General features: G+C 40.5%; 1 protein-coding gene across 2 annotated transcripts in view; it reads right to left on the reverse strand.

Annotated features, from left to right (window-relative positions):
• Nucleotides 1-4,011: 4,011 nt before the first annotated feature.
• Nucleotides 4,012-19,456, reverse strand: part of DHX9 (DExH-box helicase 9) — a gene marked incomplete at both ends in the record, with an annotated part of 35,363 nt that continues 19,918 nt past the window's right edge. Inside the window, 15 exons of one of the 2 annotated variants that reach the window (XM_080699428.1) lie at nt 4,012-4,292; nt 4,410-4,570; nt 5,360-5,560; nt 6,600-6,715; nt 6,854-7,083; nt 7,690-7,817; nt 7,930-8,091; nt 8,779-8,890; nt 9,861-10,021; nt 11,354-11,506; nt 12,147-12,220; nt 12,451-12,545; nt 12,879-13,092; nt 15,301-15,401; nt 18,510-18,666. In XM_080699428.1, the coding sequence (XP_080555554.1) occupies nt 4,012-4,292; nt 4,410-4,570; nt 5,360-5,560; nt 6,600-6,715; nt 6,854-7,083; nt 7,690-7,817; nt 7,930-8,091; nt 8,779-8,890; nt 9,861-10,021; nt 11,354-11,506; nt 12,147-12,220; nt 12,451-12,545; nt 12,879-13,092; nt 15,301-15,401; nt 18,510-18,666 (2,346 nt within the window). Of the gene's footprint in view, nt 4,571-5,359; nt 5,561-6,599; nt 6,716-6,853; nt 7,084-7,689; nt 7,818-7,929; nt 8,092-8,778; nt 8,891-9,860; nt 10,022-11,353; nt 11,507-12,146; nt 12,221-12,450; nt 12,546-12,878; nt 13,093-15,300; nt 15,402-18,509; nt 18,667-19,456 lie in introns of both variants that reach the window. The other variant, XM_080699427.1, reaches the window with a different exon arrangement.

Here is a 19,456-nt window from a genome sequence, read left to right on the forward strand (position 1 = left end):
CCAAGCAGGCGGGGCGGGGGGGGGGGATTATAAACGTGCGCCACCACGCCCGGCGCCCTATTTATTTTTTAATTTTTTTATTTTGAAATAGGGTCTGAGTTGCAGAGGGCCCAAGTAGTAGCTGAGGCTGCCTACAAACTGCGAAACTCAAGCCAGGCGTGGTGGCGCACGCTTGTAATCCCCGCGCTTGGGAGGCGGAGACAGGAGGATCGCGCAGGTTTGAAGCCCTGTTTCAAAAATATAAAATAGGTCTGGGAGTGGAGTCCGGAGGTAGAAGGGCTTCCAGGAACCCCAGTACCACAAAAAAAAAAAAAAAAAAAAACCGTGAAACTCCTGTCTCAGCCTCCCAAATGCTGGGATTACAAGCATGTGCCACCACACCCGGCTTAAATGTCCTAATTCCTTGAGAGTTGTCATTGGAGACATTGCTCCTCAGTTTTTATTTTTGCAATACTGTGGATGGAAGCCAGGGGCATGCTACCTCCCCACTATACCACCAACCCTAGTTTTTATTTATTCATTCATTCATTTTTGCAGATCTGGGGATGGAACCCAGGGAGGGTCTTCTGACTTCTGAGCTATACACCCCAGCCCTATTTGTAATTCTTTATTTTGAAACAGGGGCTCACTGAGCTGCAGAGGGCCCAAGTAGCTGAGGCTATCCATGGACCACGATCCTCCTGTCTCAGCCTCCCAGATGGTGGGATTACAAGCCTGCACCCCCACACCTAGCTCTTTTATCCTTTATTTTGAAATGGTCTCAGAGTTGCAAAGGACGTAAGTAGTGTTGTCTGCGAACCGCAATCCTCCTGTCTGAGCCTGCCAAATAATTTAATCCACAGCACCCCATGGGTTAAAAAAATTCATTATTGAGGAATAAACCCAGGGGCTACATCCCCAACCCTTTCAGGCAGTGCCTGCCTGCCTGGACTAGCCTGGGACTTCTAAATCCTGTCTCTGAGTAGCTGCACCACTGTGGTAGAAACCCTTTGAGAGAAAGCAGCAGCCTTAGTGTTAGTGAGGAAACTTGCTTTAGTATTATTATAGGTTTCTTAACCTCATTTTTTCCAGGCTAACCTCAACTGCAGTGAGGGTTTTGTGTTGTAACCTGAGCTACACCCCTGACCCTATTCAAACTGACATAGTGCCTAAATTGTGGAGGGGCTCATTGAAATGTGGAAGTTGTTCACAAAATCTTCCTGTCCAGGACTCCCTAACACTGTGATTACAGACATGTACCATCGTGCTCTGCTTTCTCTGCTTTCTCGTGTTCTTATATCCAGGCACACAGGCATTTAAGAACTTTTTCTCAACTTTCTCACCCACCCAAATATACGTTCTAATAAAGCCTAGGCTTGTTATGTTTTCTGTGGCTGTCATGTCTTGTGGTTCTAGAGGATGAAGGTGACAACAGGCACGGGAATCATTGATCTGATGCAAAAGTGTCAACAGTTTTGCTTTTGCATTGCTTTCTCCAGGGAGGAGGGCTCCTTAATTGACTTGGCATAAATCCAGCTTCTTATAGAAGAGACCTTTTCCTTGACTATTAAGAGGGCATTAAGTACCAGACTGCGTCCCGTGGCAAATGGTCTCCTTCCTCAGCAACAGAGACCAAGTCACTGCCTACTTACACTGACAAGGGGTTTAACCAAAATAACATTTGTAAACTCCCTTTTGCTACTAAAGTGTATAATCTTAATTTGAGAACTGGGACATGGACATACTTTGCCAGGACCAACTACCCCCCAAGCACAGCTTGAAAAACCGTACAGGTACTTCACACGTGGTACAACTTTGAGACTACTGTAAGATAAAGGACGGTTCTACGCTTCTAAGTTTCTTGTAATAAAAGACAATGGATTTTTTTTTGGGGGGGGGTTGGTACTGGGGTTGGAACCCAGGGCATTTTCTAACTGCAGGCTAAACTCCCAGACCTATTTTATACTTTATTTGGAAACAGGGTCTCACTAAGTTGCCGAGAGCCTAAGTAGCTGAGGCTGGCTTTGAACCTGTGCGATCCTCCTGTCTCAAGCCTCCCAAATGCTGGGATTACACGCGTGTGCCACCACGACCCACTAGGCAATGGATCAATAGCCGCAACTTTCAGTTTCAAAAATTCTATCAACTGGGTGTGGTAGAGCACGCTTCTAATCCCAGCATTTGGGAGGCTGAGACTGGAGGATGGCGGTTCATGGACAGCCTCAGCTACTTAAGTGAGGCCCCCTGCAACTTAATGTGACCATGTTTCAAAATATAGAGCTTGAGCCAGGTGGGGTGGCGCACACTTGTAATCCCCACACTTGGGAGGCGGAGACAGGATCACACAAGTTCGAAGCCAGCTTTGCTGGCTTAAGAGATCGTTTCCAAAAAAATATAGGTCTGAGTGTAGCCTGGAGGTAGAAGGGTTCCATTCCCAGTACCACTAAAAAAAGTTTATAATATATGAGATAATCCCAGCATTTGGGAGGCTGAGTCCAGAGGATCACGGTTCACCGACAGCCTCAGCTACTTAGTGAGGCCCTCTGCAACGCAGTGAGATCTGGTTTCAAAATAAAAAATAGCACAGGGGGTGTAGCTCAGAGGTCAAATGTCCCTGGGTTCCATAGCAGCGCGCACGTGCACACACACACACACACGAGCGCGCACATACATGCATGCTGGGAGGTTCAAACCCCAGTACTGCTTAATAAGTACACACAAAATTTATTCGTGAACCCATGCTTGTTAAAGCCAGAAGATACAATTAGTACATTGTCACAGGGGTTGGAAATTAGATTTTAGAGGTGAAGCCTGGACAATCAGGAGTAAAGGGGTAGCCACAAACAAGCGTGGCTTGTAACCATTTGTAACCCCAGCTATTTGGATAAGGCAGTCCCATTCCAAGTTCAAGGGCACCTTTTGGGTGACATAACAAGGTTTCGTAATACTCAGTTAAAACGGCTTTAGCTGAGCCTCCTCAGCTTAGTGAAGCCCTCTGCAGTTTAAAAAAAGGGCAGGGGGTTTAGCTCAGAGGTAGAATGTCCCTGGTTTCCAGTGCCCATTGCTCACACCTGCAAAAGGTGGCTCTGTAGCTGGCCCCCAAGGTGGACCTGGCATGGAAACAGTTAAGTAAAATCCTTGGAACCCAGGGGAATGCCTGCAGTTCTGACAGCCTCAGTTACTTAGTGAGGCCCTCTGCAACTCAGTGAGACCCGGTTTCAAAATAAAGAATAAAAAAATAGGGCAGGGGGTGTAGCCTGGAGGTCAAATGCCCCTGGGTTCCATCCCCAGACCCGCAAAAAAAAAAAAAAAAAAAAAAAAAGACATGGGAAACTGTAAACATACAGACCTCGTTAATAAATAACATCCTTTGATGTACATGGTTCAAGTATATACAACAAATATCTCAAAGTCTAAACTATGCACTGGAGAAGCTTCATTTACCTTTGTGCTTTGCTGAAAATTCTATGGATTTGTTACACTGCCTTCAATTACACTTGATTCTCTAAAGAATCAAGAGGAAGGCATTAATGTTCAATACTAGGTCAAAATTTCCACCAAGGTGGCACACATAACTTGTCCACTGGTGAATATTTACAAGCAGCACAGCAATTTCAGCCCAAGTAAAACGAATCTAGCACAGGCACTTTGGCATACCTTCCCTAAAGAGTAAAACTTTCCATCTCATCTTTTAAAGTGAACAAATATAAACACAACCAACCAGTATTCAGTGTAGTCCTTTATTTTCTATTGTATGAAAGGAAAGCCAAGAAAATATTGAGTTAATTTAAAAGGCAAATCTTACCCCTTAAAGAAAAAATACAAACTGGTACTTTTATAATAGATCATTATATTTTACATAATACAAACGAAAATCACTAATGTATCTATGCTTGGTTTCCTTAAACTACAATGAACCACAGAATGGGTGGAAAACAGGTTTACTTTTTCATTTGCAAATAAACATCTTGGGAAAACACATAGCATGCTTTAAAAAAATTGTCTATGCATAGCCACTGACATAACCACATTTTAATAGCCGCCGCCGCCTCCTTGTCCAAAGTAACCACCACTTCCATAGCCCCCCCTGCCACCTCCTCGCTGGAATCCTCCATAGTCTCCACCGGATCCCCGGTAGTCCCCACCAGATCCTCCTCGGTAGTCGCCACCAAAGCCGCCTCTATAGCCCCCTCGGAAGCCTCCCCTATAGCCCCCACCACCTCCACCAAATCCACCTTGGTAAGAGTTGGAGCCACCGCCAAAACCACCGCCACCACCCCCAAAGCCACCTCCACCTCCAAATCCTCCACCGACTCCAAATCCCCCACCACTGCCTCCATACCCCCCGCCACTGCCTCCAAAGCCCCCACCACTGCCTCCAAACCCCCCACCACGACCAAAGCCTCTGCCACCTCCAAAACCTCCGCCACCAAAACCTCCGCCGCCATAGCCGCCGCCATAGCCACCGCTGCCGTAGCCGCCACTCCCATAGCCCCCCCCACCATATCCAGAACCTCTTCTATATCCACTTCCATATCCACTTCCATTATCGTATCGGGCCATCTTGGGAGGACGTGGACCATCACCATACCTAGAGAAAACACAATACCACTTTAGAAATGCATTTTTTGTCTTGCTGGGTTTAACTTTGGGCTTAGCCCACGCTACACAAGAACTCTACCACTATGCAACACTCCCCGGTCCATTAAAGTACAATTTTTTTTAAAGTACTGGGGTTCCTGGAAGCTGTCCGCAAACCGTGATCCTCCTGTCTCAGCCTCCCTAATGCTGGGATTACAAGTGTGCGCCACCACGACCGGCCCCTCTGTGAATCTTAACAAAATAATGTGCAAAAACGGCAAGTCACGCCCGGCTTAAAGTACCTTTAATACTTAAATACATTCGAATCGTATTTGGAAGTTCAATGCACAAAAGATTTAAGCCAAATTTGAAATATTAATCTGCAATTCCAAAATTGCAGCTCCAGAGGCATCAGTTTTAACAGTACGAGTCCCCAAAAGACTTTCTGGCTCGTTATCAAAGCCTTTGAGTTTTTGAAGCTATGTTCTCTAATAGCATTCTAAACAAGGTCAAGTATTTAAGGAGAAGTTTCTAGTGCAGGCCAAAACCCAGGCATTTGGTATAAAACAATTGGGGAAGCACATCTGATACACACTCTTACTCGAGCACGTGGGAGCCCAGATTTGCTTTTTCATTACAGAAGCAGATTAATATGTGGAAGAGGGTTATCTACATACTCTTGTACTGACGCAGTAAAATATTAACAAAAGCGACATCTCTATGGCCCAAATGTACGTATATGCCTAGCCTGCATTTGACATGCATCTTCTTGGTTCAAAGAAAAGAAAATGATACTCACCGTGCAGTGCCCACCATGAGGTTTATACCAGCAGCGGAAGGCCTGGAGATCTGGCGAATCATGTTCAGCATATGTTCGTTAACAGGATCCAATTGGCTGATGATATTAGGCTGCTTTGTGACTTCAACAACCAGTGCTTCCATGGCTGCCCGAAGGGCAGTGATACAGGCAGCAGCTTCATGGGATATCTGCAGTCTGATCCTAAATTGGGGAGAAAAGGAGCAAGTTCACATATGGCAAGCCAAACTATTTAACTCAAACCAAGTACCAATGCTGCATTAGAATGACCCCATACTAGCCAGGTCCCATACTTAGGCAAACACAGGAATAATAATCTACATTCACATCTTCAAATTCACTGCAAGATTAACTGTAGTAGTCTTAAATTATACAAGCAAGCCAAATAACGTTAGCAATACAAACCAAACCAGCTTCCAAAAAAGTATTGATTTGGAGTTTTCTAGGTTTCTAAGAATATGGTTGATACTGCTGTCAACTAAGCAATATCCCATTCTTAACTTGGTACCCAAGCTCTAATTGGACTCTAGTTGGCTAGCAGGATTAACAGTGGTAGAAGTAGGCCAAATACGTAGCGCATTTACTTCTAGTGTATTGAAGTCACATGCTTAATACATTCATGCATGAATTATAAGTACTGAATTCAGTGGGATGTTTTGAGCAATACTCCTATTATTTATTTTGAAAGAGGTTCTCACTAAGCAGTGAAAGGGCATGTTAGGTTGCAGAAGCTGCCCTCCAACCTGTAATCCTCCCCAAAAACATCTGACACACGTGGCTCCAACTTTTTTTCCTATACCTAAGGATAAAACCCAGGGGTGTTCTACCTTTGAGCTACATCCCGAGGCCTTTAAAAATGAAACAATCTCACTGAGTTACAAAGATCCTAAGTAGTTGAGACTGTCCTCACACCCAATGCTGGGATTACAAGTATGTGCCACCACACCTGGCTGCAACAACTTTTTTCTGGGAGTACTGGGAACCAAATCCAGGGTACTGAGGTTGCTAGACAAAGTGCATTACCAATGAGCTACATCACAGCCCACAAAATTTTATAATGAACCATACCACAAAGATTTACTACTATCCATGAAAGTATGCTATAAAGCACTTTATCTGAGCCATCTAATTTTGCCATATTCCCTTCATATTTAAGTTTGAAAGTGATGTGTTAGAAATCTGCCAAGAATTCAGTTTGGAGTTCACAAATGAAAATCCATACCAGTCATCTACAAATATAAGGTTTCCATCAGACTGGACTTTCTTGGAGGCAAAGAGAAGCAACTGCAAGGGAGTGACTAAGGTCATGCCCTTAGCAGAGATGGCTCGGGTTCGAATCTGCAAGTGGAAAAAGAGAAAATAGTTGACACCCCAATTGCCAAATACTACTATATAAAGGCCCCTTTAGTTACCAAAACAAGTTCTCAAAAGTAATTAAGGGCAATTTAGAATTTAATTTTTTCATAACTTTCTTACCTTTTCACCAAATACAAAGAAAGGAGATGGATACTTCATGTCTTGGCTGCTAAAAGGACAATTAACAGACGATTTATGGATGAGAGCATTACGCCCTTCTGTGGTAAGAATCTTTCTCTTTTCCTTATGATAGCAGACATTGGGGTACACGCCAAAGGCCAACAGAGAGATAACAACATCCAAATTATTGTCTGGTCCGGTATTAGTAAATACTTGATTCAACAAGCATTCTGTGAAGTTAAAAAAAAGATTAAAAATTCTGAGATTACTAGTTCAGTCAATTTAACATAGATGGCTAGTTACTTCCACATTTGCACAATTGTATTTTTATTCTCTAAACCAACGGTGATTTCTAGTTATATATCCCAAAACTTAATGTTCGAACAACTTGGAGAAAAACATGCATAGAAAGCCACTGTTCAAGTACTGGGAGTTGAGTTAAAAGGCATTCTGCCTCTGAGCCAGGTAGGCATACAGGTTCTTAGCCAGAGGGGCCCTCCGCAACTTAGTGAGATGCTATTCCAAAGAACTAAAAAAAATAGGGTTGCAGGTGTAGCTCCAAGACAGAATGCCTCTGGGATTAATGTCAGTACTGCCCAAAAAAAAGAAAGAAAAAAAGAAAAAATTCGGAAATGTAGCTTGATAATAAAATGAGTCAATCCCCAGTATCAAACAAACAAAATGAGGGAATTAATATGAAAAATCAGCAACACACAAAAGACTAAGAAAAAGAACTGGGAAGACAGCATAGGGTTTAAACATTCTGTGCTGTCGTGTGCATGTGTGGAACACGAAGTGTCACTTCAGGTATTACTATGCAGAATACAAGTCTTTACCTTCTGGAAATCCAGAGTTAATCAGGATCTCTTTAAGTTGAACCTTGGCCTCCCAAGTCATTCTCAGTGTAGCCATATTGAGTCTTTTGTGTTCACAAAAGCGTATCTCTGCATCTTCTCCACTCATTCTAAAATAAATGGAAACAAGGAGTCATTTTCAAAGACTAGAAATCTACATAAAGGTTAGAAAGTATAGATCGTTCATCCAATTCTTATAGTAGGTCCCTTAGAAGCCCATACCTAGCATCATCCCAGGCTTGGAATACTGATAGAAGGGCCACGTGATCAGAAAATCTATTTCCAGCAAAATTCCGATGGATGTAGCCCAATCGTTTCCCCTCACTGATGAAAGGCTCTGGAAAGCAGGTAGCGGCAGAAATGGTACAGACAGCATCTCCCACACTGAAAACACATTAAAGAATTGGTTATCATACTGCATTTTTCAGCAATAAAAGTGGCATAATGAGGATTATGGCTACCTTTTTCAGAAGAAAAAATGACCTTGGATTTTTATAATACCTGTTGATGATAAATCATGTCCCAATTATCTACTCTTCCATTCCTACCCTTTTCTTTGTGATGATAGTGGAGAGCACAGGGTTATTCTAACTATAGGCTATATGCCTAGCTCATGCTAAAAACAGTACCACAAAATTTCTAAAACTGGCCTTAAACGTGTATTCCCTCATATCTGCTACCAAGTACAAGGATTACTGGGATATCCCAACCCAACATTTTATTAATCATAACCATTAAAGTTCTTTTTCAGAACTGGGCATTCAACTTGGGGGCATTCTACCCTTTGAGCTACACACCCAGCCTTATTTTTTATTCTAATTTCGAAACAGTCACATTAAATTGCAGAAGGACTAAGAAGCTGAGGATGACCTTGAAACTAAAAAACTGTCTCAGCCTCCCAAGTACTAGTACTACAAGGCTGCACAGCCATACCTGGCTTCTATTCTTTCACAAAATTTGTGTGAAAGTGACCTTTTCTTCTGAGAAGTCAGTGCTTTCTCTGTATTAAGTTCGGCCCAGATATCTACCACAGCAGTATATTCTACTAATTATAAATAAAAATGTACTTACTAGAAAATGCAACCCATTATCATCATTTTGCCAAAACGAGGCTCGATGGGGAGTTTAGCCAGGATTCGTCCCAAAGGAGTCAGTTCATCATTGACATCTAAAGCATCAAGCTCTGTGAGAAGATAATTGTGAGCAGAAACATTGATGAGTAACTTACTACAATCATGCATTTTCTTGGCTAATACATCTGAAACATTTCTCTCATCAAGCCAACCTCAAGCACCATTTTCATAGTCAAAAATTTTTTGTACTGCATAGGGAGTCAGGGGAGTTAGAATACTGAACTGCAACAATATTTTTAGACAGGATCTTGCTATTTACTTACACTGACCTAGAATGAGACCCTCCTGCATCTACTCTCTAGAACTAGGATGACAGGCATATGCTACCATGCCTGATTAAGCTAGCTTTGTGTGTGTGTGTGTGTGTGTGGGAGGGGGGGTACTGGGGGTGGAACCCAGGGACTTTTCTACCTTTGGGCTATACTCCCAGACCTATTTTATACTTAATTTGGAAACAGGGTCTCATTAAGTTCCTGAGAGCCTAAGTAGCTGGGGCTGGCTTTGAGCCTGTGCGATCCTCCTGTCTCCACCTCCCAAGCTCTGGGATTATAAGGATGTACCACCACACCCAGCTAATTAGCTTTTGTTTTTTCCAGGCAATGGAACAAAACCAAATTACAGAGAGCTCAGTATTAAAAAAAAAAATGCTAGGATTTGGTCCTAGATTATAAATTCAACTATATCCCATGAGTCACTAAAAATCGTTAACATCCTTAACACAAGCATTTACCTTTTTTAGCAAGCCTGATGAGTAAAATGAAATTTAGAGAAAAAGCCAAAATTTACACAGTAATGATCGCTAGATTCAAAGTGTAATCAAATTCTTCTAAAGCCCATTTGTATTATGGAGTATAAGATGCAAACATAGACAACATAAATTGTTGGTATCTTATTCATGTTGCTCATTTAATAAGAGCTTTAAAGCACACAAGGTAACGCTATGCGTCAAGTGTTATCTGCCGGGAAAATACAAAGATAATCTAATTAACATGTTTCAAACAGGTCTGTTTCTATCAATACCTCTGAGAGTGTGCTCTGCCTCAATTACAGCATCCAAAGGTGGTGGTTCAATTGCCTTGGCCAAGAATTGTCCAATTCCTCCTAGACGCAGAAGTTTTATGCTCAAAGCAATTTCATGTAGTGGTGTTCGGAACATCTCTGGTGTCATGTGAGTTTCAAGTCTAAGACAAAATAAAATGACAATGCTCCTTGTTTACCCATTAAAAAAAAAAATGCTTGGATAGAATCTGAATATAGAACTGCCCTAGTGTTTGTCCCTTGTTACCACCACATGCTATATGAACAAATGGTAAAATAAAACTGCTGGTAAATTTACATTTTGAAAAAATATTTTATTTTTGGTGGTACTGGGGATAGAACCCAGGGGCCTTCTCCTCCGGGCTACTCTTAGACCTATTTTATATTTTATTTGGAAACAGGTTCTCTTAAGCCAGCTGAGGCTGGCTTTGAACCTGCACAATCCTCCTGTCTCTGCCTCCCAAGTGCCACCTGGCAGAGCTTAAATTTACAATTTAAATTAGATTTGCATTAATGAGTCCAACAGATATTCCTCAACTCACAAAGTTCAATTTATGCAATCAGTAATTACAAGGTAATTTTAAGATGTCAGCATAACTACATGACAATATAAGAATTAAAAGCAAATAATTGATAGCTGGCCGTGGTGGCACAAAGCTTGTAATTCCAGCATTCGGGAGACTGAGACCTGGAGGATCGCGGTTCCCAGACAGCCCCGGCTACTTAGTGAGGCCCTCCGCAGCTCAGTGAGGCCCAGTTTCAAAAATAAAGAATAAAAAATAGGGCGGGGGGGGGGGGGAGCTCGGAGGTCAAATGACCCTGGGTTCCATTGCCAGACCCGTAAAAAAAAAAAATTAAGAGTTAGGAATTGTGGCGCACAGCTGTAATGAAGGTGCTGTAATCAAGGTACTTGGAAGGCTGAGCCAGAAGAATTTCAGGTTAAAACCCAGGCCAATCAATATAGTGACATTCTCAGCAACCTTCTGAGAAAGAGCTTGTTTCTGAATCAAATAGTGCTGAGGGTGTACTTTAGAGCTAAAAACATTTCTTTGGTGGTAATGGGGATGGAACCCAGAGCGCATTCTACTTCTAAGCTATACCCCGTCCTGATTTTTTATTTGGAAACAGTCTGCGTTGCGGAGGGTCTCACTAAAACGTGAGGCTCTCCATGAACCCCGATCATCAGACACATACAAATAACTAACCTCCCTAAGTCTTAATCTCCTTATCCAAATATAGAATGGTCTATTTCTCAGGGACATTAAGATCATGAAGCAAATGCTAACATTTAAAAAAATAGCATATAGAAACATAAGGATATTGTCAATTACCTTATAGTTATGTGAAAGTAAAGAACATCAATGATTACAACAAGGTAAGCTATGTGGAGATGTCTCTGTATCCTTCTTGGATCAAACAAGTCATAATCAACACTTCTTACTCTTTTAAGCAAGGAGAGGAACTTGCAATCTCACCTGTCAAAGCGAGCCCGGCTGCAGAGGTGAAAGCAGAAGCCAGGGCGCACACGACCCGCTCGGCCCTTGCGCTGCTCGAGGTTGGTCTTGGAGGCCCAGACAGTGGCATAGTTGGTCATGTTGTTGTGAGCTGTGAAGAGCTTCACCTTCTGCCTAAAGAGCAAAAGAGCACTTAATAAGACTCATGTGCCACCAATGGCTTATCCACTGTGGTGGTGCTTCCCAACCAATACCCGTATGTTTCTGGCACCTTCAAGAACTCATGTCATATACTATATGTTGGTCAGAGAGCATGCCATTATGACAGGAGATAATAGAAACAATCAATGAAAACCAAAATACAACCTGGAATTATCAGTAGGAAGGAGAAGCTAAACATTGTCAACGAGTAAAAACCCAGTCCTTTTCATTTTTTATTCAGAAACAGGTTATTACTGAGTTGCAAAGATTGGTCTGGAAACATGTAATTTTCCAGCCTTGGCCTCTAAAGTTGCTGGGATCAGGCATGTCTCATTACACCCAGGAAAAACATTAAGTATTAATTATATAGCCATTATATAATAGGTGTTCAAAAATAAATGTGTGTAGTCAGAGACTGAACTTCCATCTCTTATTTTATTTTCACTTTTGAACTCTCTAGGTCGACTCTCATACTACTTGCTAAGGGTAGCATCAAACCTGTGATGCAACGGATCATGTGCATGTCACCATGGCCAGCAAATGTTTTTGCTTCTGCGAGCTTAAAGAGTTTCAGGAGATAATACTAGAACACACAGGTTCCCTAGAAACTTACTTGCAAGAGTCAATGACGTAAACAACATCATTTATGGTAATGCTTGTTTCAGCAATGTTTGTGGACAAAATGACCTGCCAAAAAAATAAAGTTACACTTCAGAAAATATCCCACTTAGATATCTGAAATTGTTAAGTTGTATAAGGACAGGAAATTAAGTATTCTAAACAAATAACTTGTCCACCCACTAACTAGATTGAAAACCTTCCTCAGTTGGGATATTTTTAGGCTACTTAAATGGTTTTAACATTTATTACCTAACACATAAGCCCTTTTTATGATCACTGTAATAGTTCAAGTTTACCTTTGTTACACCAACTGGTACTGGATCAAAAACTTTGCGTTGTTCCTCTCGAGGAATTTGAGAATGTAGAGGTAGAATCTGATACCTATGGCTTCCTGTAGAAACAAATGATAGGATACGTTTTTACAATTTTAGTAACACACAGCTGTGTTCAAACAGGAAAAAATTGGGGGCTGGAGAGACACTAGGGACTGAATCATTGAGTAATACACCCAGTTCAATTTTATTTCTTTTTAAATGAAATAGGGTTTTACAGTTATTCACTGGCAGGCCTCCAACTTATAGTCCTCCTGTCTCAAATTCTCAAGAACTATAATTAATTATTAAAAGGGGTGTGTCACCTTGAACTAGGTTAACACAAACTTTTATTTTCACACACTGGGGCATATGCATAAAGATTTTTACTCTCAAATATGTGAAAGACATACCAAAATGTGGGTTCATTTCCAAGTGTTTCTGCATAGTATAAATCAAATTCCATCCAGGCAAAAACACCAGAACAGCTCCAGGAACATTAAGGGTTTCAATGTACTTAAGTAGAGCTTCAATGAGTTCAAAAGGCGTTTCCTTTTCATTCAACTGAGCCATACTCATTTTTGTTTCTGGACCATATTCATCATCACAAATCAGGTTGCAATTTGCCTACAAAAAACAGAAAAGCATATTTTCTACAGTTCATGAAATAAACCTAGAATCGTCCTGCAGTTCAAGCAACTTTTGTGGCGTTGACAATGAAACCCAGGGGGCATTTTATCTCTGTGCTATATCCCCAGCTCTGTATTTTATTCCTTTTTTGTGGTACTGGGGATTGAACACATGGTCATTTTAACCCAGCACTACTACCTCTACACCAAATTTTTTATTCTTTATTCTGAAAGAGGGTCTGAGTTGCAGAAGCCTCACTAAGTCCCTGAGGCTGGGCATGAAGAACGTGTGATCCTGTCAGCCTCCCAAGTAATGGGATCACAAGCATTTATTCTTCATTTTGAAACAGCATCTCACTGAGTTGTATGGGCATTAACTAAGTAGCTGAGGCTGTCCAGGAAACCGCAATCCTCATATCTCAGCTTCCTGAATGCTATGATTTACAAGCATGTGCCACAACCATAATTAGCTTAAAACAGAATCTGTTATTTTGGCTGAAGAATGACAGAGACATAATTTCTATAATATAAAATGTATATTGGGATGTTACATGTTTAATACTTTCATCTCATTTACAACTAGAATTCAAGTGTAAGTTTTATTTTATAATTTGTTACTCAGCCTCTCACACAGTGGTATTACAAGTGTGCACCTCCATGCCCCGCTTCCAGCCCCATTTCATTTTGTTGTTTGGAAACAGGGTCTCATAATTGTGAATGACATTATTAAATTGCTGAGGCTAGCCACAAACCAGTTTCAGCCTTTCAAGTACTAAGAGATGTGTCAACATACACAGCTACCCAAAACTTCTAAAACTGACTTGACTAGAAGACTTCTATTCAGTATCTCTAATTGGAGAAATCCATCCTCACAAAGCTATTATATTTAATCAAGTGTCCACATACAAGAACTAGTTTCATATCCTCAATTGCCCAATTAAACCACATACAAATGTTTTAGAAATTTTTCCCTTACTCCTTTTAGTGATTTGTCCAACTGATAATTTCATTGCCCAAAACATCTTTAAGCAATGTAGGACTACAGATACTGCTTAAATGTTACACAAAGCTGGGTTTGGTGGCACATGCTTGTAATCTCAGCATTGAGAGGCTTAAGACTGTAGAATCAGTGTTCATGGATAGCCTCAACTACCTAGAGCAAACCTTTTACAACTTAGATCCTAATTTCCATCCCCAGTACTGCAAAAAAAAATAAGTTTTTATACATATAGATGATTTAGATGTGGGGGTGGGATACAAACACACTCCTTCCTACCACTTTTCAAAGTGTTCTGGAACACAGAAAATAATCTGAGTAACAAAACCTTGTAAAATGGACTGGTCTCTGAACCCAGGGTTGTTCTAAACTGAGTTACGTTATATCCCCAACCTCATTTTATCTCTGATATTTTGAGGTAGAATCTCATTGAGCTGCAAAAATCTCAGTAGCTAAGGATGTCCTCAAACTGCTAATATCTTGTCTCAGACTCACAAGGGCTGAGATTAAAAGTGTGTGCCCCCATGCGATGCTCTGGCCATTGGGGGGAGGGGTGGGGTGGAAACCATCTCCTAAGTTGCTGATGCTGACTTGAACCTGTGAATCCTATGTAAGCCTTGGCTTATTTTGAATATTATGCCAAAAAAAATGACTGATGGCAGAAATTTGAAGTTTTCTTCACTAGACTGAAACCTGGCTAATTCTTTGGATTACAAAATAAAGTCCTATAATACTAAATCATTTTATTTTTACTAAAATGGGTCTTATAGTTGGATGTGGTGATTCACATGCTTGTAATCCCAGCACTCAGGAGGCTGAGAAGTGGGGGTGATGTAGGTTGGACGCAAGTCTTTTTCACAGCAACTTAGGCCCTAATAGTAGCCCAGAGGTAGAAAGTCCCTGGGTTCCATCCTCAATAGCATAAAGAAAAAAAGATTATTTTCTCTAAAAACAATCCCCAAAGTTAAGAATTTTTTTTTTGGGCGGGTCTGGGGATGGAACCCAGGGGCATTTGACCTCCAGGCTATACCCCCTGCCCTATTTTTTATTCATTTTGAAACCGGGTCTCACTGAGTTGCAGAGGGCCTCACTGAGTTAGCTGAGGCTGTCCACAAACCGCAATCCTCCTGTCTCAGCCTCCTGAATGCTGGGATTACAAGTGTGAGCCACCACGCCCGGCAAGAATTATTTTTTTAAATTTTCACTTACATCATCATCCTCACCACCATCATCTTCTCTGTCCTTCTTCTTCTTGTCTTTTGGTGGTGGAACAAACTGGGTCATTTGAATACAATCTTCTAGAAAATATTCTGCAAAAAAACCCCAGTGGTGTTAAGCACATGCAATGTGTAGGCTTTCACAATGAAATCTTATATTCACTGAATGCAGATCGTGTATTGTTCTGTACATTCCCATGGAATAAATGTCACTTATAAGACTATCTTCACTACTACACTACAAGCTATCCCTCCTACAATGCAAAGTATGGAAGATTTACCTATTAATATCTGAGATTTTGAGAAGCCCAATCAAGTGTCTTTAATCCAAGCCATTTTCCCTATATCCCAAGAACCAAAAATTCATGAAACATAATCAAGGTCACATACCATCAATGACTAATTCCTCTATTAAAAGTGACCACATAGCCGGGCATGGTAGCGCACACTTGTAATCCCCGCGCTTGGGAGGCTGACACAGGAGGATCGCACAGGTTCAAAGCCAGCCTCAGCTACTTAGTGAGGCTCTCAGCAACTTAGTGAGACCCTGTTTCAAATAAAATATAAAATAGGTCTGGGAGCATAGCTCAGAGGTAGAAAGCCTCTGGGTTCCACCCTCAATACACCAAAAAAAAAAAAAAAACAAAAAAACTTAACAGATGCAAAGTTTGTCAAGCATACTACCCCCATTGCCTTACTACACCTCTTATTAGCACTGTGTACTAAGGACAGAGAATTATTTCCCACATGCTTGAGGAAAAACAAAAATATTTACTTATTCTATCTTTTATGAAAATGGGGATTGAAGCTAGGGGCATTCTACAATCAAGCTACAACGCCCCAGCGTTTTTTTTTTTTTTTTGCAGGTCTGGGGACATTTGATTTTTAAATGGGAGTCATGGTAAACTGCAGAAGGCTGGTTCCCTAAACCTCAGCTTCCCATATAGGATCACATGCAGTGGCCACTGTGTCCAGGTTGTTTGTTCAAGCTCTTACTTCCACTATATATTCATAGGTTATTTTTTTTGTTTTGGGGTTAGGCACAATATTAGGTGATTGTTAATATTTGAGCCCAGGCGTGGTGGGGCATGCTTGTAATCCCCGTGCTTGGGAGGCGGAGCCTCTAGGTTCCACCCCTAGTACCACCAAAAAATTTTTGATTCAAAATGTTGTGTAACCTTGGCCATTTGCAGTTCTATCAGGTTGATTCCACGACTCCTTTATCCTATCATTGAGGACTTCTGTAACAAAGTTCCAGATGGTAAAAGTGTTCCAAGCTCATAAATTTCCTTCAATTTGGGAATAAAATTTTTAAAAAGCTATGCATTCCATATTCCCTGTATTAGAGTAACATTGTTTAAATGCTTGCTTGCCAGAAATTAAGACTAGGAAAAACTGTGCTTATAATAGCTGTATATATCCACATGAATTTAGAGTAACTTCTGTATCTATGCCTTTTATATCTGTATTTACCTAAATGTTATACGGTTCTAAACTGGGCATCTTGGTGCACATTTGAAATCTCAGTATTCAGGAGACAGACCAGAGGATCACAGTTCGCAGACAGCCTCAGCTACTTAACTGAGGCCCCCCCGAACTTAGACCTCTTCAGAAATAAATAGGGCAAGAGGTATAAGGAAGGTAGGTATAGCTCTGAGGTACCTGGATTCCACACCCAGACTCACAAAAAACAAAACAGCTGGGGATCTAGCTTGGATGTAGAATGCCTCTGGGTTCTATCTCAGGCACCGCAAAATAACAGGAAAAAAAAAAAAAGTTCTAGCTTACCTATCTTTTTGCAAGTTCTTTAACATAAAAAAAAAACCTAGCCACTGACTTCTACAACTATTTACATCTTTTATAAATTCTAGAACAAGTACTGCGGTTTTCGTTATTAACCCATTTATCTTTGTGGAAAAAAAAACTGCAATGGACTTGTTTTTGGGTGGTATGGGGGATTGATAACAAAGGACTTTAAAAAATCTGCTTCCTTTGATTCCAAAGACTTTAAATTTAGACTGTGGGTTCAACTTTGAATAGTATTTTGCAAATGCCTACATACTATGTTGGTATACACTAGACAAATCTCTTCTGTGGTACACTCATTCCAAGACTCCAGTAGATTCCTCAAGCTGTGCTTCTGTACACATTTAATGCCTTTTCCATTCTAAACATTATATGGCACTTAAAGCCGTGTTGTTTGCAGTTTCATGAGTGAAAGATATACTAAACTTAATTTTCTTTTTCATAATTTCCAAGAATAGATTTTCAGGCATTCAAGTTTCAATTCCTCATGAACTACATCATTTTCTTAGACCCAAATTAACACGAGCAATAATATTTTCCTTTGAGGATATTTATTATCAGGTACTCGGAATTAAATTAATCTGCAATTCCTGTCTAAGCCTAAATCCTGGGATTACAAGTGTGCATTCATCATGCCCATTTCTATGGGCAAGTACAGAAAATAAAGGATACTTGAACACAACTACTGATATGGAGAGATACTGTAACAAAGATAGCCAACTAAGTGAACAAAGATCTTAAAGAGCAGGCAGCAAATATGCTGGATAATTTAGACAAAGGAACGGGTTATAATGGGTGTGATGAAAGGTTTCACCCTATGACTCAAAACAGCATGCAATTTTAATCTAATGAACAGCCCACTCTGGGGATACTCCATTGGCTGTGTTTCAACTTGGTAACTGGGCAAAAATAAAGGGGCATTAATGCTTATTACAATTTTTTCCTGGTATTGGGGGGTGAAAACCAGGGGCTTGTCCTACCTCTGGGCTATACTCTAAGACCTATTTTATTTGGATACAGGGTCTCACTGAAGTTGCTGAGAGCCTAAGTAGCTGAGGCTGGTTTTGAACCTGTGCAATCCTCCTCTCAGCCTATCAAGTGCGCAACACCATGCTTGGATATCACAATGTAAAGGATAAAGTTGGATTTGCATTTAAGTTCATGCACAAATCTTACATCAATAGGTAAATCCCTTAAAGATTGAACCAAACTCAGTAATACTTATTCAACTTATATCTAAAATTATAGGCACAAAACTCAGGTGACTGCTGTGATGCACATGAGATTAATTTGTCACAAAATATCAGCTCAAATTATTCATCATTTCCTGTGTTATGAAAATTCAAACTCCTACTAGACAAAGATGTTCATCTTATCCCCCTATCACAAAGTTACCTTGAACTGGGAACGTCCTCCCATAAACTTCAATAATGGGGCAGTTGAAGAAATATTCACAGAACATGCTGGTATCAATAGTAGCAGACATAAGCACAATGCGAACTTCAGGATAAGCCAGAACAACATCACGCAGTACCACCAAAAGGAAGTCAGTCTACCAAAAACACAAAAAAATCAAATGACATTTGCACTGAGATATAACTGAATGGATTACTGAAATGTGCAGCCAGAAGATCAGTGAAACTTACATTCTTAATAAAGTAAAAGTGAAAAATAGAAAAAGAAAATGTAAGAAAGTTGTAGCCAAAAACTGAGGATTAGAAAAGCAGTATTTTGGTAGGAAGAGAAAACAAATAACCCCAATATTTTCAGTGCATTTTAAATTTGCCAGGTATACCACAAACTTTAGAAACAAGTCAAAAGGTATGGCCAAAAATCAAGTGTGTCTAAGTATGTCACTTATTTTAACAGTAACTGAAACTGCTATAAAGATATTTCGTTCATTCTCGTTCATTCTAACAAATGGCAAAGACAATTGAAACATATCCCATCTACTAGCCAATAAAAGCTCACTTAAACCTGCCTGCATGGCTTTTACCATCATTTTCCCATGTCCTCCAACTACCACTCATCCTAAATCTTATTTTAACTATATGCAAATATCAAAAAATGTATACATACAAACTGCAGGCAGTACCTTGATCATTAAGACTGGCCTTTAATTTCACAATACTCCTGCCTCAAACTCCTCAGTAACTTGCATTACAGGTCCAAACTACCGTATTCATGCAATACATTTGCTTCCTTATATGTGAACTTAATGGAAAGTGTATTTTATCTTTTATTTCCCTTTATATTTGCAACATTGCTAAAATTCATCCATACATGTGTTGCTACAGGCATTCTTTCTGACAGGTGTTTAAACTTCAGTATGCATTTATCAA

Source organism: Muscardinus avellanarius, assembly GCF_963383645.1.
Source record: "Muscardinus avellanarius genome assembly, chromosome: 7".
NCBI classification, from domain to species: Eukaryota; Metazoa; Chordata; class Mammalia; order Rodentia; family Gliridae; genus Muscardinus; species Muscardinus avellanarius.